We start from the raw sequence: 25011 nt of genomic DNA on the forward strand, positions 1-25011 counted from the left end.
TACTTATTGTAGCATTATGTAAATTTCTGCCCCAAATGACCCAACAGCAAAATTAACATCAAAATGTTACCCATGCACAGAACTGTGCAAAAGGCAATGCAATTTAGCAAAAGTTAAAAAATATAAAAACATTTTCCAGATTAAAACCGTATCCAAAGTCAGTATTCAAAATTGCAGAATATAGTGATCAATAAGGCCCTAATGTCACAGTTCACTTGCAAATGAAAATGCACAAAAGCAACTAATCCAGATTTTAAAAAAAAAAAAAAAAAAAAAAAAATACATCACAGTATCTAAAACTATTTACCCTTTGCGGTCCATTTGTTCAGCGCGCCTCAGGCGCGTCAGGTCCAATTTATTTTCACACGCACAGTTTATTTTAGACGCTCTGTTTAAAAGTATTTTTTTTCACAGTAAAACAGGTTTAAAAGGCACGGCATATCAACAGGACACTCAGTACTGCATCTCCAGCCCCGCCCCACCCCTCGTTCGCGGTTTTTTTCACATACCTATTAATAGTAGTGAATACCGATAAATCATCTCCTGATCACTCGTTTTATCACCAAACTCCTCAATAATGTGATCCAAGTCATTATTTTATTACTATAACATCTAAAAAAAAGCTCTGCAAATGTCTGATATTCTTTGAGCGCTGGATGCAGAAGCACCTATCTTGTTTGTTTATGTCCATGTTATCTATGTGATGCCAGGGCTATGTGTATTCATGAGATACGCCCTTTTTTCTGCTTCTCTCGGCTCCTATCGCACTCACTCGGCCATTGAATGGTTTTCTCGGCTTTTTCCGGAGAAAAACGACTAGAGTCCTGTTTTTTACGTCATATTGATGATGTTGGACAGGGTCCGACATCGGACCGGAAAGGGAAAATTGCAATGTCGGACCAGGTCCGACATAGGACCGCAAAGGGTCAATGGTTAACTGTTTTACATTACAGTAGCTGGTCTCGTTCGCTTTGTTTTTGGAGTTTTTTTGACGTGAAATTGGAGGAAGTGCTGTGTAACTGCACAATAAAGAGTGATTTTGCAAGCAAGAAAATAAACCAAAAAAAAAAACCATGGGCTGTGACTGATAAACAAGTACATTGTAACACTGAAGAGATGGGCTTTGTATCAGAAAACTGGTGACGGAGTCGGAAATCGTGTGTGACGGGTAAGTGCATTAATTTATTACATATACAGTGCCGTGAAAAAGTATTTACCCCCTGTCTGATTTTCTGCATTTTTGCATATTTTTGACACTGAATGTTATCAGATCTTCAACCAAAACCTGATATTAGATAAAAGGGACCGAGTGAACAAATAACACAAACATTTGATACATATTTCATTTATTTAATAAAGAAAGTTATGCAACACCCAATGCCCCTGTGTGAAAAAGTAATCGCCCCCTTAGACTCAATAACTGGTTACGCCACCTTTAGCAGCAATAACTGCAACCAAACGCTTCCTGTAGTTATTGATTAGTCTCTCACAGTGCCATGAGCCTACTCCACCATGCAGAACTGCTTCAACTCAATGACATTTGTGGGTTTTCGAGCATGTACTGCTCGTTTCAGGTCCTGCCACAACATCTCAATGGGGTTTAGGTCTGGACTTTGACTAGGCCATTCCAAAACTTAAAATTTCGTGTTTTTCAACCATTCTGATGTAGACTTGCTTGTGTGTTTTGGATCATTGTCTTGCTTCATGACCCAGCTGCGCTTCAGCTTCAGCTAACTGACAGATGGCCTGACATTCTCCTGTAGAATTCTTTGATACAGAGCAGAATTCATGGTTCCTTCAATGATGGCAAGGCATCCAGGTCCTGATGCAGCAAACCATCCCCAAACCATGACACTACCACCACCATGCTTGACCGTTGGTATGAGGTTCTTACTGTGGAATGCAGTGTTTGGTTTTCGCCAGACATAACGGGGCCCATGTCGGCCAAAAAGTTCAGCTGTTGACTCATCTGTCCATAGAACATTGTTCCAGAACTCTTGAGGATCGTCCAGGTGCTTTTTGGCAAACTTGAGACGAGCATTCATGTTCTTCTTAGTGAGCAATGGTTTCCGCCTTGCTACTCTGCCATGAATCCCATTTTTGCCCAATGTCTTTTTGATGGTGGAGTCATTAACACTGACCTTAGCCGAGGTGAGAGAGGCCTGCAGATCCCTGGATGTTGTTCTAGAGTTCTTTGTGACTTCCTGGACGACTTTACGCCTTGCTCTTGGACAGATTTTGGCAGGACGCCCACTCCTGGGAAGATTCACTACTGTCTGAAACTTTCTCCATTTGGACAATATGGCTCTGACTGTGGTTCGGTGGAGCCCCAGAGCCTTAGAAATGGCTTTGTAACCCTTTCCAGACTGATAGGCATCAACAACTTTTTTCCGGAGGTCTTCAGGAATTTCTTTTGTTCGTGGCATGATGTGCCTCTCGAACCTGTGTGCTGACAACTTCACTCTGATGTTAAGGGCCAAAGTTAGTCAGATTTATATTGGGCAGGGCTGGCCCAAATCAGGCCTGGTTGTTAACCAAAGTACTCAAACAGCTGACCCTAATTATCACTTTAATTGGGTTGAGTTAACTAGGGGGGGCAATAACTTTTTCGCACCTGAAGATTGCATGTTTGATTACCTTGCACACCAAACAAATGAAAGAAGCACCAAACTTTGGTGTCATTTTTTCTCTGACTTCCTCTATATACTACTACAATCCACAAAAAAATCTGACCAAATACAATGTAAAAAATGTGCAAAATTGCAGAAAATCTGAGAGGGGCAAATACTTTTTCACAGCACTGTATATAATGGAGATTGATTTTATTCTTACTACAAGGGTGGTAAAACGTTAGTGATGTGTATCTGGGTACAGATATCCAAGTGCTGACTGTAATAAAGTTAGCATCATTTAATTGTGGGACACATATGTCCCATGTACCTTAAAAGGTTAAGCCCCAGAGGATGCCTTGGTTTGTTACTTTAAATATACTTCAGAAGCACTGGTATAAATCTGACAGATCATCTCAGCCAGTCAGAGCAATCATTACTCTGCTGTTTGTGCCCTCTGAGCTTTAAGATTGTGGAATCCTCACTCCAACAGAGATTCAGTTGAAACACCCGAAAACAATCTACAAGCGTGTAAGAACTGTATGCTGCAACGAATGAGTGTACATAGATAGCTGAACATGTAGGAAATGAAATCATTGGCTGAGAATATGATACATCATACCATTAATATTGACCAGATCTCCAACGCTTATTAAAAAAACAGCCTATAATAATCATTTACTAGAAAAGGGGAATATTAGACTATACTAAGATTGCTGCTTGACTGTTATAGACTACATAGTTCTTACAAAGCTCTAAACAGTGATCTGATGTATTAAAAAAAAACAGAAAGGAACAACGTTGCAGATAAAACAGTAAGCTAAAACTGAAATGCATTTGCAGTCGAATGTCATCTTCATAGATCATTACATAAACAATGAAGAAACCAGCTGTCAACGTATGTCAACTTTATTGATTTTCAGAAGTGCTTAATGTCATTGCAAGTGTAACAGGCAGTGTTGTGTGATACGCTGCTGTTATGGATTCTGTCCAGTGCCGGCGAGATGAGATGAGGATTAAAGCTCTTAAACCTTGAATGCAGACGAGCCTGGCTCTTTCCCATTGTGGTTGAGACGCTTGCTTGCGGTGTGTGAGGTCGTCGGTTCGTGCCCAGGCTCTGCCCTGTTACACAAGACCTGCTGTTCTCTGTTTTCACAAAAAATAAGATGAGAGCTGTGTGATTGAAGTAGTGTGCTGAGATTAGAGATAATCGCTAAAAAGAGTTTTACAGTAACTATCTTGTTCTAAATCTATTCCATTGAAAGATGGTTTTAAGAACACCACTGACTTGCTTTTAAAACAGACAAAGCAACTAAACAAAGACTTAGACAGTCGATGTGGTAAAGACAAGGGACAAGCAGACAATAGAAGCAACAGAGGACCTGTTTACAGCTCCCACTGGGGTGAACACCTTTCTGTTCTTAAAGCTTTTTGCTGCTCTCTTGATTTCTAATAAGTTTTTATTTCTCTCGTGTTGGTTTAGTCATCCTATTTAATTGTAGTAGTACCAGCACGGCATGCTTAGTTTCATACTGTTGTGAAAGTATAAGGCCCCTCACCTCCACCCATGCTTTAATACTCTTCCAATTCCAGTTTCCTTTGCAAAGGAGGAGTAAAACAAAGGGCAAGAGACTGATTATATTTGGTTGGCATGCATGTCAACTACTCTGTTAAATAACTTTTGACTGATTCCTCAGAAAGGTCATTTGTTTATTAGTCAGAGACAAAAGAAATGTTCATCTTTTTTTATTTTTATTCCGAACATTCTTTTACAGCAGGCATTGCATATGAAGTAGTCTTTGATTGTATTCTGGCTGTTCGATGTAGTCGTTTTATTTGATAAGCAAGTCCTTAATGCAGACCTTAGGGCATGCTACTTGCACCCTCAGAATGGAAAGTAATGAGAACATCTCCTGTCGGTTGTACTAACGAGATCAAAGTAATAAAGTTGAGAGCAGGAACACGTTTAAAATGTGGAACTCCCTGTCTGCAGCTTGGTGGTGTTTACATTACTGTCTGCACATTACACATTGTATCCTAAGTATTTAAATTGTTGGAAAACCTCAATTGGAAAAGGCAATTCTCCTACCCCCCCCTTTATCCTGTTTCAGTTTACTATATGTTATATCACCCAGTGCAGGTATGTATTTATTGGAAGCAAAAGAAAGGATTGCAACATGCTGTAGCACAGTAAACCTGAAGAGGCTTTTACTGATCATGAAGCACATGGTCTTGTCTTACAGTCTACGAATAAGCCTTTCTTGATGAAGTTCCTCCATTTATAAAAAAAAAAAAAACTAAAAAAAAAACATTCAATCAAGCTCTGTTTTGAATCTAATCCTGCTGTGAAGCAAGATCGGAACAGGATCTGAAACTGAGCTCAGAATCAGCACTGATCCTTCTCGTACAACCCAACGCATCACAGGATCAAGATCAGAAGAGGATCTGAAACTGAGCTCAGAATCAGCGTTGATCCTTCTAGTACAACCCAACACTTCACAGGATCAAGATCGGAACAGGATCTAAAACTGAGCTCAGAATCAGCACTGATCCTTCTAGTACAACCCAACACGTCACAGGATCAAGATCGGAACAGGATCTAAAACTAAGCTCAGAATCAGCACTGATCCTTCTATTACAACCCAACACGTCACAGGATCAAGATCGGAACAGGATCTAAAACTAAGCTCAGAATCAGCACTGATCCTTCTATTACAACCCAACACGTCACAGGATCAAGATCGGAAGAGGATCTGAAACTGAGCTCAGAATCAGCACTGATCCTTTTAGTATAGCCCAACACGTCACAGGATCAAGATCGGAAGAGGATCTGAAACTGAGCTCAGAATCAGCACTGATCCTTTTAGTATAGCCGAACACGTCACAGGATCAAGATCGGAAGAGGATCTGAAACTGAGCTCAGAATCAGCACTGATCCTTTTAGTATAGCCGAACACGTCACAGGATCAAGATCGGAAGAGGATCTGAAACTGAGCTCAGAATCGGCACTGATCCTTTTAGTATAGCCGAACACGTCACAGGATCAAGATCGGAAGAGGATCTGAAACTGAGCTCAGAATCGGCACTGATCCTTTTAGTATAGCCGAACACGTCACAGGATCAAGATCGGAACAGGATCTGAAACTGAGCTCAGAATCGGCACTGATCCTTCTAGTACAACCCAACACGTCACAAGATCAAGATCGGATCCCTAGTACAACCGGACCCTGAATATGCAAACGTACTCGTTTGATTTGTTTAGATTTTTTTTTTTTCACACCCCTGCTATTACTGTCAAATGATTCTTGAAGGGAAAGTCAAATTATATTTTAAAGCATACCCTACTAATGGTACAGCTGTAATAACATATCATGAGCCTGTTTGGGATGTTTTAAATAGATAGACTTCATGTTCTTCAAGTTTTTTCATGTGTCATCATTGTGATTATGAGTCGCACTTACTGCTCTTTCTACACACATGAACAAACAACAGATGGAAGACGATAACCACAGACTTGTGACTAAATATAATGGACTGAAGGTTAAAGGGAAGGCAGAAAGCCAGATAAGAAAGTGAGAGGCATAAATTTGCAATATTGCAAGAACAGGACAGAGCCTGATAAGAAAACTTTGCAGAAAGCTGGAAAGGCTATTGTGGCTGCTGTTACTTTCATTTGCATTGCATTGGAAGCATGATCCAGTAAGTGTCTCATTGGCCTTCTAGTCACAAAAATATCAGTAGTTTAACTGTTTGTATATTATACAAATACTTAAGCATTAGCACTGTACAAACATTCACAAAATATGTAATAATCTGCACAGGTTATTTGAAAACGTAAAATAACCCACCTGTTAAATAATTGTTTATAATGGCCTTTTAGGATGTTGTATCTGTGTTTGAGAACTACAGAAGCAATGGTTCTCTGGGTGGTTGGAGATAGTGGAATGCACAGTATACTCATAGTGTCTGGGTTATGGGATGCCATGCCTGTTTGCTTTTGATAGAAAATCACTATTGAAATATAATTTCAATAAAAATATCGCTGTTCTCTGTTCCGTGAGGATTGTTCCAGACCACTTGTTTGAATCCCTGGAGATTAGGGCTCTTCAATCACTGTGCTCCTTGCTGTTTTAACTTTTTTTTCATTTCTGCCTTTTAGAATCAATTAACTTGCTATTTTTCATTCGAGCAGTTTTATGGCTTAGCTAATGGAACATTTTAGAAATTAGGTTATGAATATTTTTGAGCACAGATCATGTGATTTATAACACCTGAGAAATGTATATTTAAAATCACAGGGCAACATTAAAATTAGCTTTGTTCCAAGAGCATTTCAATTTACACAGTTCTTCACACTTACTATGTGTGATCCACAGGCCAAAATAGAACATTGTACACCCCTTCTTCTAGCAGCACAGTCTATGGCAGATTCAGTAGACTCTGCAGACATTCTGCCTTCTCATTTGCAGCAGACACGGGTGACAATAATGGTGTCCCAGTACAGAACTCTGGATTATTGATACTTTTCAGTTAGTTTACTGTCTCACAAAATGTATCGAATTGTAATGCATATTGTATAGTGAAGACCTTGCTGTTGCCACAGGTGTAAGTTTGTTTTTGTTCACATTAATATTTAGTTTAATTGTACAAAGGCCGTGTTCCAAGTCATTTTATATGTAATATATATACACACACTTTTTTGGGGGAAACAGTCTATTGTGTTTTTGCAATATATTGAAAGTATGTGTTGCTGTAATAGCAATAAATAGCTTTATTTAACTGGCTAAGCACTAGGGATGTGCTTTTGGTACATTTTATGAACGTTTTAATGCTATGAAGGTGTCGGCGTTTAAACTATATCTACATACACACACACACTCTTTATATTTAGGCTTGCTATTATTCAATTTTTATTTTTTTGCCAAATTGATGATTAATATCGATGTTTATTTTTTGAAGAATTTACCGCAGTGTTTTTTTTTTTTCAATCTTTGTTTTTCAATTGTAGCAGAGAATGGGTGAAATCGTCTCATTTAGCGAAACCCCTTTATCATATTCAACATGCAACAAAACCATGGTTACCAACATTCTAATTGAAATAATGTTTGATCACCTTGTATAGATAAAAATCCTACACAAATTTTAAAAATGGTCTCAAATAAGCCATAGAAAACACAATATAAAAGTGTATTACACAGACTTTTGTCGCATAGAAGTACAAATAATATGCACAGAACAAAACATTAGATAGCTGAACAGAACTAACTCCCAGTCCCTGTGCATGTTTTGTATTTTATATTATTATTATTTAAAATGCAGGTGGATGAAAAGATGTCCGCCATTGCTGTTGTTATTTGTATTTTTGTACTTTACTCGTGAGACTACGTGACTCTCAGCTAGTAATTATTTACTTAGCTGACAGTCACGCAGATTTATTAAACTCATGCAAACTATGGCCGAGGGGTAATAAGATAATTAACAGCCAGTTAATCCCTCGGCCATAATGTAAAAGACCTGCAGCTTTGGCTGCACAGGAGGAGTGTGCAGGCGGAACGAAAAGTGTGCTGTGAATATTACTACAGGATATAACAATTGCTACGTACGTTGGTTTTGCAACTAGCATACTACTTGTTGAGTGTTTTGTTTTGTTAAATCTTTTATTTGTAAATTAAACTCGCGCATCAGCGCTTTCATTACCCCAGTCTGTTGTCTGTGTCCACTGTCTTCCGGGTCTGACATCATCACCCAAGCCATCCTGCCACAAGCATACAGTAGTATTGTTTTAGTATACAAGCCCCATCCTCACTTCCTTCCTAGCCCACACAGGAGTATGCATTTCAATGGAATGTGGGGGGTGGTGTTGTCTGGCTGTAATTCAATGAAACTGAGGCTGTGTTTTACATGACAGCTCCTGGATGTAAACAAACCTGGGATTCAGTTTTTTTATATATAGACAATGTCACGGAAGCGTTTTTGCCAAATCTTGAGATGTTTGCATTTTGATTTGAGAGAAATTGGAAGCATTTGCTTTGGCAACGAGGGCAACAAGGATTTGCCCACAACAATGGAGGTGCTGCTGTTTCTTACTAATAAGCAATATTATTATTATTATTATTATTATTATTATTATTATTATGATGCCCCTCCATAACATTCATGCTGCTGTCGGTCATTGCAATCAGTAAATATGGGCACTTACTATAAATTATAGATCGGTTCATATGTTTGCTCATGTATTAGTCAACCCCCCAACTTCAGGATTGTGTCTTGGGTTTAAATTTCTCGACTTTTACTCAAGCAAATACGGTAAATACCATACCACGCCTACTACAGCATGAACACAGAGTGCACCAATGAAGAGCCAGATCGACCGAGAATAAAACCTGCCCCAGTGTTATATCTTTCTGTTGCACCAATTAAAAAAACTACTTGGAGACAATCGCCAAACCCCTTCCTTTTTATAATATCCACCCTTACTGTGGCACCACAGCAGTTGGATATGCAACAAACTACTTGAAATTAATGCATTAAAAATGTGCGTGTTGGTGAAATTTGTCATGTGACCGGTTATACGTCTAGCATATTATTCAGCGTTTAACCACTTCTTTAGAGAATACTTTTTAAACATTGAAAATGTACTTTTTGTGTGCAAAAAGTACATTTTACTGTAGTGCCTGTAGTCATGTTGGGTATTGCAGTGTAAGGTTAGATTTCTTCTTAAAAATAATAAGCCAGTCCTCAGGTGGTTTAAATGAAAAGAGCTTTATTCCACAAATCAAAGGTAATACAACAGTAATCGCAGGCACAGGCCTCAGCTGATGGTATTCTGAGCTGCCCTGGTACATTGATGGTATGTCTCAGCTCTCAAGGCATCAGAGAGGTTGGTTTACTGAGCCACATGACACAGAGATATTAGTTTCTGAGCTGGCATCAGTGTAGAAAAATGACTCTGTACAGCACAGATATAAAGCTTGCTTACGTAATTTCCTTGACCAAATTTGGTCTTATTTCCCTAGCAAGATGCTCGGATATATTTGTGAGAAGTGTTGAATTTAAATCAAGGGAAGTAATGTTAAAACTTTACAATGCATTAGTAAGACCTCACCTAGAATATTGTGTTCAGTTCTGGTCACCTCGTTACAAAAAGGATATTGCTGCTCTAGAAAGAGTGCAAAGAAGAGCAACCAGAATTATCCCGGGTTTAAAAGGCATGTCGTATGCAGACAGGCTAAAAGAATTGAATCTATTCAGTCTTGAACAAAGAAGACTACGCTGCGATCTGATTCAAACATTCAAAATCCTAAAAGGTATAGACAATGTCGACCCAGGGGACTTTTTTGACCTGAAAAAAGAAACAAGGACCAGGGGTCACAAATGGAGATTAGATAAAGGGGCATTCAGAACAGAAAATAGGAGGCACTTTTTTACACAGAGAATTGTGAGGGTCTGGAACCAACTCCCCAGTAATTTTGTTGAAACTGACACCCTGGGATCCTTCAAGAAGCTGCTTGATGAGATTCTGGGATCAATAAGCTACTAACAACCAAACGAGCAAGATGTGCTGAATGGGGTCCTCTCGTTTGTAAACTTTCTTATGTTCTTCTTATGTTCTCATCTTGTTCAGCCAATCGCAGCACTTAATTTATCCAAGCCATTATATAAAATCAGGTACATTTCAGTGTAATCCATGTTTCAAGCAGTTGAATCCAATGTACACAATATTAACAAGACTCTTGCTTTAATAAAGTTAACAGACTTGGGTTGTTTTTGTAAAGACAAAGACAAAAAGTGTATCCTTCCACAGTTTTGTAAAATGAGAAAAAGGAAATTCCTGGACAGAGATCAAAAGTCACTCTTTCTGTGCCACTTTTGAATGACACTTGAACAGAGTGTCAGTGTTCCTGCTGTGCCATGAATTTGACATTGTTCAATGAAAGTCGTTGTCAGGTTGATACAGAAAGGAATACATGTACGGTATGTTAAAACATGTTCCATTGAGACTTAAAACAGAAATTACTGTAGTGAAATTGTGTCTGTAGTTTATTGAAAGATGTAAAACAGTTTATTTTCAACAGAGCATGAGAATTATTTGATAAACATTTATTAACCTATTATATGAATACTGTACTTTGGAAAGTAAGATATGTAATGGAAATACAACACATTTTCTACTTTAAGTAATTGTAGCAAAGAAAATAATTTCATACATTTTGCACTTCCATTAGGTACTTACTTTTATAGCAAATACATGTTTTCATTTTAAAATAGACATCTGGTGTTACTAAAAGCATGGCTTGCCAATAGAGATGTCAATAACCTTGTGTAACACCAGACATCATATTGCAGGGGTGTGCAATTATCTGCCTGCCCCCTCACCATCCCAAAAAACACACACACAAATAGAATATCACTTTTAGGATTTTGCTTTTATTAAACAATGAACACAATCAATTAGTGATCAATAATAATTTTTGCTTCATGAAATCAAATAAAGAAAACGTAATTCAGTCCAGACATACTTGACAAAACTGAGCCCATCTAATTTTTGTGCATGACACATGGCAAAACAAAAATAATAATGAAACTAAAAAGATTCAAACCAAGTCAGACTTCACGCACCACACCAACAGAGATACCTTTTATTATGAGGTACAGCATTTCAGAATCTTGCGTTTTTGGTTTTGCTTACCATATATAGCGGGATTTTAAAGTGCAGCATTATTGGAGAGTATACTAAATTGCTTTACATAACCAAGAATGCTTACCAACCCAAAAGAAAATATATTTTGTTTACATGTTGATGAGTTGACAGATCTATCTGATGGCAAACTACTTCAGATTATGCACCCGTTAAACAATTTGGTGTAAAATGAAAAACAGACACAAAATTCTTTCTGATCCTACTAAGGCCATGTGACTTTTGTTGACGGCAACAAGAGGAACACATGTGTTTGCATGTTGCCTTGCATTTTGAGGTGGTCACACGAGAGACATGCATGCGGTCAATAAGCTGGCAACACACAGGTAACAACATAATGCAAACCAATCATAATGCACGTTTGTCACGAGACGTAGACATGCTGCAAAGGAAGGCCACTGACGCAGCTTTAATAGCAATAGCAACGAGGAAGAGGAGAGTAGAAAAAAATATTATTGTATCACAAACCTTATTTTTCTTTCTAAAATATGGTGCACAAGTAGTCATTTTTTGTGAACTGTTACAAAAATGCCACCATTACAACCTTTTTATTTTTTTTAAAAGGTGATAAACCCACATTAATGCTGTAGGACAGTGGTTTTCAAACTTTTTAGGCCCCGTACCCCTTTCCAAATAATTTAGTCTACCGCGTACCCCCATTTGAGATGGGGTCATAACATACCTATGAAAACAGGAAAACATATGGTCTTTTCTAATTACTAGATTAAGTACTGTAAATGGAAAATTGCTGTTAAAAACGAAAAAATAAAATACAATTAGTTAACATCGGTGCAAATACACCAACTAAAAATGCCGTGAAAAATGATTTCAAAATACAGACTCCAATAAGTATGCCAAAAAGTGCTGTCTGTGTGTACATCTCTTCCGGGTCTGATGTCACCACCAGCCAGCCTGGTCACATATGGTTTTAGAAGTGGGATACAATGCTTCCACAAACTCAGGTCAGGAACAGTACTGTGGATACACAGTTTGAAGAGGATTTTTTTTTGAAGAAGAAGAAGAATGGAGGAGGTGGATAAATATATGGAGAGGTGGCATGCAAGATCCAGCGCCCACGAGGGAGGAGACGGAGCGTCCAGCGTGCACGAGGGGGGCGCATGAGCAGCCAACGCCCTCAGAGGAGATTTGGGACTGACTGCTGAACCCTAAGGTGGACCTCATGGAGGGCCTTCCAATGGCGATCAACCTGATGTGGGCCAGAGATGTGGAGCGATGGGAAGCCTGGGAGCACCAACATTGCCCAGCATCCCTCTCAGCCATCGCAGCCATGGTGTACAACTACCAGGCAGCAGATATGGGAATGCATGTCAAGGTCTCAGGTCATTGGTACAGACAGCATGTCAAGGTCTGTGGTCATTGGTATAGACAGCATGTCAAGATCTCTGGTCATTGGTACAGACAGTATGTCAAGGTCTCTGGTCATTGGTACAGATAGCATATCAAGGTCTCTGGTCATTGGTACAGTTGAAGACGCAAAGAAATGCTGCTCTCATCACGGCTACTGATGGGTGTAATACATGAAAAAACAGAACATTTTTCAGTATTTGAACTAAACTTCATTCAGTAGCAACTTTAACAGGCTTATTAAATCGACTTGAGGTGCGTGGGCGTGTGGGTTGATTTGTATTTAACCAAATAGTAACCCATTTATGTTTCCAGTTGTTAATTAAACATTGTTTATTCACTGGTTTTTTTTTCCCCCTAAGGGACAGTTGTATAATTTGTATTAATTATTTGTTTTAGGGGGTAAAGTCTCATTTGTTTACTTGGTATAATTTGTATTGCAGCCTTTGGTGACCCTGCAGCGCACCTAGGGAGTCTCATATACAGCATTTTAAACTGGCGTTCTTTATAAAAGTATTTGTAATATCAGTGTGCAGCAACTTCATTTTCAATCTGTATATCTGCAAATGGAAATGTATCCAGGTGGCAGCAGAAGGCTGTAGATTGCACTGTTTACGATGAAGCACATGAAATTCATTACACAGATACAAATCTAATAATGTGTTTTACTGTGGTGTATCCATGTTGCTGTCTTACTCTCTTGAACTGTAAAATATTGGTAGCACTGTACTATACACCCAACAAGTATTATATTTTCAAAAGAACAATCTTAAAAGCTACAGAAAATGCTGTTCATTGAGCAAACTTGGTTGATACTGCTTTTATAGAATACTTGTTATACTTGTAGTCTTGTGTTCTGTACAGTTGTTTTTGTGGAATGGGATATGTTTGTAAGCAACTACTCAAACATAATACATTCTGGATTGATTTTCAAGGTATAACACACATGACATACACCAACAGCGCTGCTCTCTTCAGAACCAGCAAAACAGAGAGTTGGTCTTTTTTATTATTATTATTATTATTATTTTTTTTTTTTTTTAACAAAAAACAATGGACAGGTCACCCTAAAAACCTGTGGACTAGCCATCTGGCTTCTTCATCTTCCTGTGTACTTCTGATGATTTAAAGAAATACAGCACTATTTTTTATAGATTTTTCTTATGTTATGTCCAGCTTTCCATCTCATCTCAGTGAGTTTTTAATGAACTAAATATTATAAATAGGGGTCCCCATTTGGAGTGGCTTGTGGATTTGTGGATATTCAGTCCTCCCGATTTGGTAAGTGGAGAATATTAAATTGTGTCGGAAACAGTGATACAAAATGGATACAAAAAAAAATCATTTTCATGTGGTTCTCTTGCACCCGGTGTGTTCTGTTTTTCATATTTAAGCCACATTTCAAGATTCTTGAGCTCTGAGGTCATCTGCTTTAAGATGCTACATCAGTTGAGACTATCCGTGAGGTTTTTATTGATCAGTAATCGACTGCCTGATCACTGTTTGATACCCAACTGCTAATAGCTACAGTAGATGGATGACTGATCCGTACAATACAATATACTGTGAAAATGCACTGACCTGTCAAGAAGGTAAGTGTGAGATCGCCATGCCAAGAGAAATGGCAAGCTCCTGATCCTTCTTGATCAATAGATGCGGGCATTGAAATCTTAGTACTAACCACTACAATCTGGAAGGTGTGGCCAAATGCTGAATATCATTTAGATATTTTATTTAACATTATGTAATCAAAGAAACTACAAAACTATATCGCAAAAGCCATAATAATAGTACAGCATGTCAAGTTAGATTTCGAAATGTCATATTTTTCAATGTATGGAAAACTACAAAGCGGCATGCAATTCAATATGTTAACGTAACATTATTCAGCAGGTTTCATTCGACGTTATGAAGCAAAATTAGTTAAATATATAGGTTGCTGCAAAACTTTTGGCCATAGCTGTATGTAAGGCTGCTGTATACATTTTTTTTTTATTCCACATTGCTGATGTGATGGTACTATAAATGTCTTTAGCTATAATAACTTCTGCAATGCCCTTCATTGATAGCTGGTCATTTAATTGACCCACTTGATAAATATTAAAATGACACAACAAACACTCCACCCTTAACTGTTCAGTACCAAACTGATAAAGATACTAGCTTCCAATCTCAAGTTTCAAAATGGTAATTGAGACGGTTGTTATCCTGGTTTGATCACAGACGGGGGCCTTCTGCCAGTTCTGTTGTCAATTCAATGCTTGTCTTCTTTCTATTCCTTAAGGATATTATCTTCAAGTATTGCTCATCTTTGTTGGACTGTTTTTTTGGGTCTTCCAGTCCTGGGTTTGTCAATTTATAGATGATGTTTCTCTGTACTTGTTGATTATGCTTCGGATATCACACCTTGAAAATTTCACTCAATGTTTTTCCTTCTTTCTGCAAGTCAAGGTTGTTATAATAGTAGAAAACACTAGTGGAGGCTTTGGGTAAATTATTGATGCTCATAATGCATCAGAGTAGAAAAATGCAACATGTCTAAGACTTGAACAGCAGTGTGTGTGTGTGTGTATGTTAGTATCATTGTTTATAATAATACAGTTGACTCCTATTAATCCGTGTTTCAAAAATGTGTGTTTTGCTAATATGTGCGGTTTAATACAGTATATTATCAAAGTGTATTAGTGCAGAAATCACCTGATCTATGCGGAAGTTGTATTGTAGTAACTGAAACCAGTGACAAGCGAGCAGAAAGCAGACTTAAGACTGTCTTAGCCTGGCAGTCTGAATATGAAGAGCAGCTACAACAATTAAAGACTCAAGCAAGATCAGTGACTTTTTTTAAACCAGTTCTCTCTGCCTCTGAGCAACACTGATTTATGTATAGTATATATTTTGACCATTGTTGGGACATTATATTGTATTTGTATTACTGCATTTTTCAAGTTTTCAATTAATAACGCAGGGATTTCCCAAACAGTAAACGTTCACAAATTCAGGCTGAAGTTAGTCCCAATCTGCACGGATTAACGGGGATCCACTGTAATAATAATAATTATTATTATTTTATAAAAAAATTATAGTAGTCATTAGACAGATCATATACATTGCTCTCTGTTTCACTTTGTTAAGCTGGCTTGCTGGCATATTATAGAACACTTTCTTTGACAAATCCATCTGTAATCAATCTGTAGGTATGAGAAGTTAGTGTTTTTAATGTAATTTAAACCATGTTAAAAAACTGTATTGAGTTTAATTATCAGCGAGACCTGCCAGAGACACTCTATACAGCAAGGATAGTTTACGGGTTTTCAGGGTATTGGCGCAGCAAAAGTAAATCAGCCAAAAGCACCATTTCACTTTTCATTTGTAGATCCAAACACTCTGAGGTGAAATGTAGAATAAAATGTCAATACCTGTGTGGCAAAGCACCCCGCCCCTGTGTGCATTTGTGTTATGTGTTGTATGTTGCGTGCGTGTGTGTGTTAATGTTGGTGTATAGATTGGTACACGGGATATAAACGGGTTAAGTGTTCGGTGAGTGGAGAACGAGTGTGGAGAAGGAGAAATTAAATAATAAGAAAGAACGTAAATATAAAGTGAATAACTGTCTCACTCACCGTGTTTCGTTTGTCTGTCTGTTTACTGTGTAGTCCGTTTTGTTTGTCTGTTTATTTTGGCGCAAGTGCCGTGTCCTGTTTTGTGCTGTTTTCAACCCTTTTATTTGTTAATAAACGCTGAGTGCAGCCATTGCACTCAGCTCATCACAACCACTGTCTGTGTTTGGATTCCTTTCTGGTCTGACGCCACCCACTCCGGCCGTCTTTGTGACACGTGGTGTCAGTAGTGGGATAATAGCGCCTCCAAGCGTCAGACCAGGAGAGGGGGTTTTGTGGGAAAAAAAAATAAAATAGTAAAGCGAGGATGGGAAGAAAAAGCAGCAGAAGCAGCAGCAGCAACAACAACAGCTGCAGCCCTCATCCTGCATGCCGGGCTGGGAGAAGGACAGCCACAACGGGGCAGTAGCCACCCCTCTACCCCCACTGCCACCGGGTTCCCCACCGTCCCGGGAAATATGGGACTGGCTGGTGCACCCCGAGGGGAACTTCGCCAGTGACCTCCCCATGGTTATTCACGCACTGCAGATGCGAGATGGGAAACGATGGGAGGACTGGGAGCAACAGCACAACCCGGCATCCGTTCGTGACCTCACCATTGTGGTGCTGGGTTACCTAGCTGCAGACATGGGAGGGATGCCTTCCAGTGAGCAAGAGGGAGAGGAGCAGTCGCTGCCCTCTCCAGTACCTGAGCGGGAGGAGCCTGAGCGTCCACAGCCCGAGTGGGAGGAGCCTGAGCGTCCACAGCCCGAGTGGGAGGAGCCTGAGCGTCCAAAGCCCGAGTGGGAGGAGCCTGAGCGTCCACAGCCCGAGTGGGAGGAGCCTGAGCGTCCACAGCCCGAGTGGGAGGAGCCTGAGCGTCCACAGCCCGAGTGGGAGGAGCCTGAGCGTCCACAGCCCGAGTGGGAGGAGCCTGAGCGTCCTACGCCCGAGTGGGAGGAACCCGAACGTCCTACGCCTGAGTGGGAGGAACCCGAACGTCCTACGCCTGAGTGGGGGGAACCCGAGTGTCCACAGCCCAAAAGGGAGGAGTCGGGGCGTCCACAGCCCAAAAGGGAGGAGGTCGAGGATGATGGCTGGGAGGTTTTTTTTAAAGAACCTCGCAGCAGAGTTATGCCCTGGCTGTGGGGCTTATGGGCACACGTTAGCCATATGCCCCACCCAGTATGAAGAGGAGGAACCAGCGCCCAGACGAGGGGACCGCGAGCGTCCAGCGCCCAGACGGGGGGACCGCGAGCGTCCAGCGCCCAGACGGGGGGACCGCGAGCGTCCAGCGCCCAGACGGGGGGACCGCGGGAATCCGAAGCCTGAGAGGCAGCTGTTCCCACCTTCACCAGCAGAGCAAGAATGCCTGCTGGTTTCCCCATCACAACCAGCAGAGGTAGAATGCCTGCTGGTTTCCCCAGCACAACCAGCAGAGGAAGAATGCCTGCTGGTTTCCCCAGCCCAACCAGCGGAGGAAGAATGTCTGCTGGTTTCCCCAGCACAACCAGCAGAGGAAGAATGCCTGCTGGTTTCCCCAGCACAACCAGCAGAGGAAGAATGCCTGCTGGTTTCCCCTTCAGAAGCAGAGCCGCACCAGTCCACTGCAAGAGAGGCAGAGCAGCACCAGTCCCCTGAAAAAGGGGGAGACTACACGCTGCTCCCACCTCCATCGGCAGGAGACTACACGCTGCTCCCACCTTCACCGGCAGGAGCAGAGCAGCCGGAGCTGCCTCTGCCACTTCCAGGAGCAGAGGAGCAGGAGCTGCCTCTGCCTCCGCCACCTACATCGGCAGGAGCAGAGCAGCCGGAGCTGCCTCTGCCTCCGCCACCTACACCGGCAGGAGCAAAGGAGCAGGAGCTGCCTCTGCCACTTCCAGGAGCAGAGGAGCAGGAGCTGCCTCTGCCACTTCCAGGAGCAGAGGAGCTGCCTCTGCCTCTGCCACTGCCAGAAGCAGAACAGCAGGAGCTGTCTCTGCTTCCCATACCTCCACCACGGGGAGTACGGTGGCCGGAGCCCCAGAAAGGGGAGCTGTCGGCCACGAAGAAGGGGGAGGAGGTCTGGAGACCACCAACCCCAGCAGCAGTTTCGCTGCCGGAGATCGTGGGGGAGGTCAGGAGACCTGCTCCCACTGCAGCAGTTTCGCTGCCGGAGATCGTGGGGGAGGTCAGGAGACCTGCTCCCACTGCAGCAGTTTCGCTGCCGGAGATCGTGGGGGAGGTCCGGAGACCTGCTCCCACTGCAGCTTCTTCGCTGCCGGCAGTACTGTGGTCGGAGCCCCACCAAAGGGAGCTACCGGCTACAAAGAAGGGGGACGAGGTCTGGAGACCACTTTCCCCAGCAGCAGTTTCGCTGCAGGAGTTCTTGTGGCCGGAGCCCCACAGGAGGGAGCTGCCGGCTACGAAGAAGGGGGAGGTCGGGGGACCACCTGCCCCCGCAGCTTTTTCGCTGCAGGACGGGACCAACAGGCTGTCAGCCGTGCCACTACCGGCAGGGGTGCTGACAGCATGGCCAGCCATGGGCCCACTGAAGCCTCCCTTCCCAGCCCGAGACTTTGTCCTGGACTGCTGGATTTTTAAGGGGGGAGGTGGCCGTTGAGGCCATGTGTGCTGCGCACAAGGGGGGGTATATGTGGCAAAGCACCCCGCCCCTGTGTGCATTTGTGTTATGTGTTGTATGTTGCGTGTGTGTGTGTGTTAATGTTGGTGTATAGATTGGTACACGGGATATAAACGGGTTAGGTGTTCGGTGAGTGGAGAACGAGTGTGGAGAAGGAGAAATTAAATAATAAGAAAGAACGTAAATATAAAGTGAATAACTGTCTCACTCACCGTGTTTCGTTTGTCTGTCTGTGCACTGTCTGTTTACTGTGTAGTCCGTTTTGTTTGTCTGTTTATTTTGGCGCAAGTGCCGTGTCCTGTTTTGTGCTGTTTTCAACCCTTTTATTTGTTAATAAACGCTGAGTGCAGCCATTGCACTCAGCTCATCACAACCACTGTCTGTGTTTGGATTCCTTTCTGGTCTGACGCCACCCACTCTGGCCGTCTTTGTGACAACCTGACATACAGTAAGAGAAATAAGTCGCCAAAGTAAAGTAAGAATGGCCTCCTTCTTCCAACGTTTTCTTGCAGATTTTTGCAGACCCCAGGCACTTTTATCCATATTTATTGATATTTTAAAATGGACTAGTCACACGCAAAAAAAAAAAAGTTTTCTGAAGACCCCGGGAAGTTTTATCCACGTGTATGTATTATAGGACATCCGAGTTTAATGACAATTAACTTGTTTTGGTAACATGGAAATATGCTAGGGAACACACTTATTGTGACATCTACAGTGCCGTGAAAAAGTATTTGCCCCCTGTCTGGTTTTCTGCATTTTTGCATATTTTTGACACTGAATGTTATCAGATCTTCAACCAAAACCTAATATTAGATAAAAGGGACCCTGAGTAAACAAATAACACAAAAATTTGATACATATTTAATTTATTTATTAAAGAAAGTAATGCAACACCCAATGCCCCCGTGTGAAAAAGTAATCACCCCCTTAAACTCAATAACTGGTTACGTCACCTTTAGCAGCATTAACTGCAACCAAATGCTTCCTGTAGTTATTAGTCTCTTACAGCGCCTTGGAAGAATTTTGGCCCACTCCTCCATGCAGAACTGCTTCAACTCAGTGACATTTGCAGGTTTTCGAGCACGAACTGCTCGTTTCAGGTCCTGCCACAACATCTCAATGGGGTTTAGGTCTGGACTTTGACTAGGCCATTCCAAAACTTTAAATTTCGTGTTCTCCAACCATTCTGATGTAGACTTGCTTGTGTGTTTTGGATCATTGTCTTGCTGCATGAACCAGCTGCGCTTCAGCTTCAGCTAACTGACAGATGGCCTGACATTCTCCTGTAGAATTCTCTGATACAGAGCAGAATTCATGGTTCCTTCAATGATGGCAAGGCATCCAGGTCCTGATGCAGCAAAGCATCCCCAAACCATGACACTACCACCACCATGCTTGACCGTTGGTATGAGGTTCTTACTGTGGAATGCAGTGTTTGGTTTTCGCCAGACGTAGCGGGGCCCATGTCGGCCAAAAAGTTCCACTTTTGACTCATCTGTCCATAGAACATTGTTCCAGAACTCTTGAGGATCGTCCAGGTGCTTTTTGGCAAACGAGATGAGCATTCATGTTCTTAGTGAGCAATGGTTTCCGCCTTGCTACTCTGCCATGAATCCCATTTTTGCCCAATGTCTTTCAGATAGTGGAGTTATGAACACTGACCTTAGCTGAGGCGAGAGAGGCCTGCAGATCCCTGGATGTTGTTCTAGGGTTCTTTGTGACTTCCTGGATGATTTTACGCCTTGCTCTTGGAGAAATTTTGGCAGGACGGCCACTCCTGGGAAGATTCACTACTGTCCCAAACTTTCTCCATTTGGACAATATGGCTCTGACTGTGGTTCGGTGGAGCCCCAGAGCCTTAGAAATGGCTTTGTAACCCTTTCCAGACTGATAGGCATCAACAACTTTTTTCCGGAGGTCTTCAGGAATTTCTTTTGTTCGTGGCATGATGTGCCTCTCGAACCTGTGTGCTGACAACTTCACTCTGATGTTAAGGGCCAAAGTTAGTCGGATTTATATTGGGCAGGGCTGGCCCAAATCAGACCTGGTTGTTAACCAAAGTACTCAAACAGCTGACCCTAATTATCCCTTTAATTGGGTTGAGTTAACTGTGGGGGGGGGGGGAGGCAATAACTTTTTCGCACCTGAAGATTGCATGTTTGATTACCTTGCACACCAAACAAATGAAAGAAGCACCACACTTTGGTGTCATTTTTTCTCTCAGACTCCCTCTATGCTTGGTGCTGGCCAAGGTTGCCCCAATGGTTTCTTGAAACTTGGCTTGTGTTTTTGATATCTCTACTTTAAATGGCTGGGCACTTTTGATAACTTGGCATTTTTTCACATTTCCAATGCATTTGTGTTTCAAGTATCTCTTATTTTTTCACTTAATGGATAATAACACACACACATTACCGAAATAGTAAAATTGTTCAACCTATATTGAGGCAATGTATTGTAATTTGGATAGGGTCAATGTAAATAGTAGCCTAGTCTGTTGAAAGGGTTAAGATGTGAATCTGTCTAGCGCAGCGGTTATGTAGGTAGCTGAAGTGAAAGTATGACTAGTTAAGCCCGCCACACACAGCCCGACTCAAGCCGTCTCGACTCATCTCATCTGAGTATGCACAGATTCTGCTATCAGTTGTGCTCAGTTTTGGTTTGACGTCACAATCGAGTTTTTCCTGACTGGGTGTCGCACACTGCTATGACTGAATTACTGACCACAACTAGATACTGGCAATTTACTATGTATGCAGATTTAATTAATACTGCTATGTACACATTTTTGTATTAACTTAGCCCTGTGTAACTAAAACTGTCAATATTTCGCCATCTTGTATGACAAGTTACATGACAAGCTATGTCACTTAAACCTGCTTCACCATTGGTTGACACCCTTATGACTAATCGGTCTCAGTCAGTCTTGGTCAGCAACCGCCGCACACAGACAGACTGATCACATCTGAACGAAACTGGTTCTGAAAAAGATTCAACATGTTCAATCTTCAAATCTGAAGACATCCCGACTGAAATCTGCATAATCTTGGTTTTAAGGGCACGCACACTGCTACGATTCATCCAGACTCTGTACGGCCAGTTGAGATGAGATGAGTCGGGACGGCTTGAGTCGGACTGTGTGCGGTGGGCTTAAGGGTTCAATATACAATTTTCATGTTTAGGAAGTAGTATTCAGGGAGATGGTGTTGAATTCTTAAAATGTTTGTTTTATTTGAAACTACAGAACATTTTTTCTGGGGCCGGAATTCACGACATCAGAATAACCCTACGTTTTAGTCTTGGCACTTTCACTGCATATTCATTCCGGTCAGCTCACACGCTCGCTCAGTCGTACCCAGTGTTTCTCATTCAAGTTCAGCGCTGGACTATCTCCAGTCCCCAGGCCCGTATTCATGTCACTCTCTAATCTAGACAATATTAAGGAACAAAAGGATTTTTGGCTCAAGGACTATAACTTTCTATGCAGACACTGACTGCACTCATTGCGTTACGTGCGCCCGAGTACTGTATATTAAAATGGTGCCGCAGGGAATGAATTACGGAATGCTAAGAGGGTTAAGACAGAGGAATGAGATTAATGCAAGTTAAAAAAAATTAGCTCCAAAAAAATGAATGCCTTAATTGCAGAAGTTAAGTGTGATTAATGAACAGCCCTATTAGATAATAATCTTGGAAATTGCAGAGTTGGAAACCTTTTCGTGGGAGTACCTCTATAATATTTATTCTTCTGAATTATTTTCTCTAAAGCGCTGGTTTATGATGTATTTTTATATTTTTTTACATATTTAGTCCTACTCAAAAAGCAAGTAGACATGACATTATGTGTTTATTTAGTGAATATTTAACATGCATGTCACCTTTCTATACTGTTGAAGAAAACCAGCACACATTTACAACGCTTTCATAATTGTTTTAAAGTACGATTGACCCATGTGGATTTCTTTCAGAGTCAGAGGTCAGCTTGTCCACACTTTGATGTATCCAGCTATGAGAATACATTTTACCTGTTTTGGATCTTGGAGCAGCTACTCCAGAGTCAGAAGAAAGAAGACAGAAGTGATCAGCATTGTGAGCAAATGGAATCACAACAGAAACTAGAGCGGACGGCTCTGTTCCTGTCGGAGGAGTTCCCATTGTTTTCTATCTACATGTGGAGAATAGGAGCTTATTTTAAATCTACCGATGCTGAGGACAGTTGAGCTGTTTACTAGTTTCTATTCAACTCCTTTAGGATGTAGTAGCAGCCTTGTTTATGTTAATGTTCATCATTTGCCATATTTGACCGAGAAAAGAAAATGTGTAAACCTATTTTACATTCAACTTTCATATTGTATACCAAGATGTTTCTCAATATCTACATATAATTCAAACATTTTTGTATTAAACTCCTTTCTGTTCTAAAAATAAAAAAATATTGGACCGTTCAGAAGACACACCTCCTCTATATATTTCTGTCAGCTTGTTAAAGTCTCGTCTCTAAACAACATATTGCGTATGGTTTTGTAAACGCGTGTTCCCTTTCAAGTACGAAATGTAACCATTACCAAGTGGGTAGTTACCTCCCAAAGACCTGAAACGTGAATAAAATATATCAAAACTGCTTGCAGAGCCTGTGATGCAGTCATGGCCCGCCCTGAGGGCACAAAGTGACAGCTCTCACAGACCTCAGCTCCATTTTTCCCTTCAAGAACAGGACAGGAGAGCCTATTCAGATAGGTACTTGTTACTTTTTATGCTATAGGTTTTGCAATTATTGTGTTTTTACAAAAAATATAGGTGATATTTAAAATAATCACGGCATCACTTTCACTAATTACACGTATTTGTGCACTACAGCTTTGTTGCCGGTGGCTTGAGTCGTCCCTTCTCCGGGATCAAGCAACGTAAGTCGGCTGACTTTGTGCTGTCCCCCCAGGCTGCAATAGGTCAGACTGGAGTTATTTTATATTTGTTTTGACAGAGACTGCGCGCAGGCTTGTCTGCAGTGTGTGCTATGGCACACGTGTAGTGAGTGCAGCTGCTGGGTTCAGCAGCGCTGCGCATGACAGAGAGGCTGCTTCGGCTGTGGTTGCTTTCAATCTCTACCACAGCATCTTGATGCCTTTTTAGTGAGAGCTTTTGCATCACCATTACGAGGGCTGTTAGTTCATTCTAACTGCGTCACAGGCTCTGCAAGCAGCTTTGATATATTTTATTCAGTTTTCTGGTATTTAGGAGGTAAATACCCATTTGGTAATGGATACATTTCTATTTTAGGGAACCAGCGTTATGTTAATAACCCAACATTTGATTTAATTCTGAAGTGTGTTTATTTTATAAGCATGTATACACTATGTTAGCTACATAAATCTGTACTATTCCTTGCTTAAGTTGCTGTTCAGACATCAGCTTTCAGATGAAAGGGTTGCCGGGTCTTTCATCCATAATACATCATTATAGAATTTTCTGTCCAGGGATAAGAGGGTCCTCTGCTCATTATTTTAACTTGTCCCTACTGTAGCTGTAATAGATAGCGTGGTTCAGGAGACTAAATGGTTGAATCGTTGTTCAGAAACTCAAAGATGCCTTGGCATGATGGCATGATAACTGTTGTAGAAGTCACTGTTAGTAGGCTGTTAAAGTGCTTGTAGCAAACAGAATAATTCCCTAAATTGTACCTGTTGTGCACCTCCATTCAATGGGCAGTTTTGAAAAGAAACACACTTTTAGAGCAGACATGTCTTGTTTATTTTGTATCCAGATATCTGGTACTACACTGGAATAAATAAATCTCTGTTTTCAGGTCACTGGCCGCAAAAATGTCGAAGAGGCCATAAGGGATTTAGGGAGTCGACACTTGCTCTTTTGTGATCTTGTCATAACAATTTAAAACATTAAGATCCTGAGATCGTTTATTTTTCAAACAAGAATAAAGCGAATCATCTTCCTGCAGTAAATTGAATAAGATCAAATTTCCCTTGTAGAAACTGCTGCATTTTATGACTTGTTTTGTGTCATTACCATCAACTGTTGAAAGTCTTACTACTTTTTTTTTTTTTTTTTTGGAAAACAAGGTAATATTGTTAGAGCTATATGAACAGAGCGACTCCAAGGACA

At 41.1% G+C, this 25011-nt stretch overlaps 1 protein-coding gene across 2 annotated transcripts in view; it reads left to right on the forward strand.

The window, feature by feature from the left end:
- mei4 (meiosis-specific, MEI4 homolog (S. cerevisiae)) overlaps positions 1 to 23344 on the forward strand; it is a 56559-nt gene extending 33215 nt beyond the window's left edge. For both annotated transcript variants that reach the window (XM_034005216.3, XM_059023542.1), the window contains exon 5: positions 22863 to 23344. In XM_034005216.3, coding sequence (XP_033861107.3) covers positions 22863 to 23114 — 252 coding nt within the window. In that variant the 3' untranslated portion in view covers positions 23115 to 23344. The remainder of the gene's footprint in view (positions 1 to 22862) is intronic.
- Positions 23345 to 25011: the final 1667 nt, after the last annotated feature.

The sequence above is a fragment of the Acipenser ruthenus genome, chromosome 5 (assembly GCF_902713425.1).
Source record: "Acipenser ruthenus chromosome 5, fAciRut3.2 maternal haplotype, whole genome shotgun sequence".
NCBI classification, from domain to species: Eukaryota; Metazoa; Chordata; class Actinopteri; order Acipenseriformes; family Acipenseridae; genus Acipenser; species Acipenser ruthenus.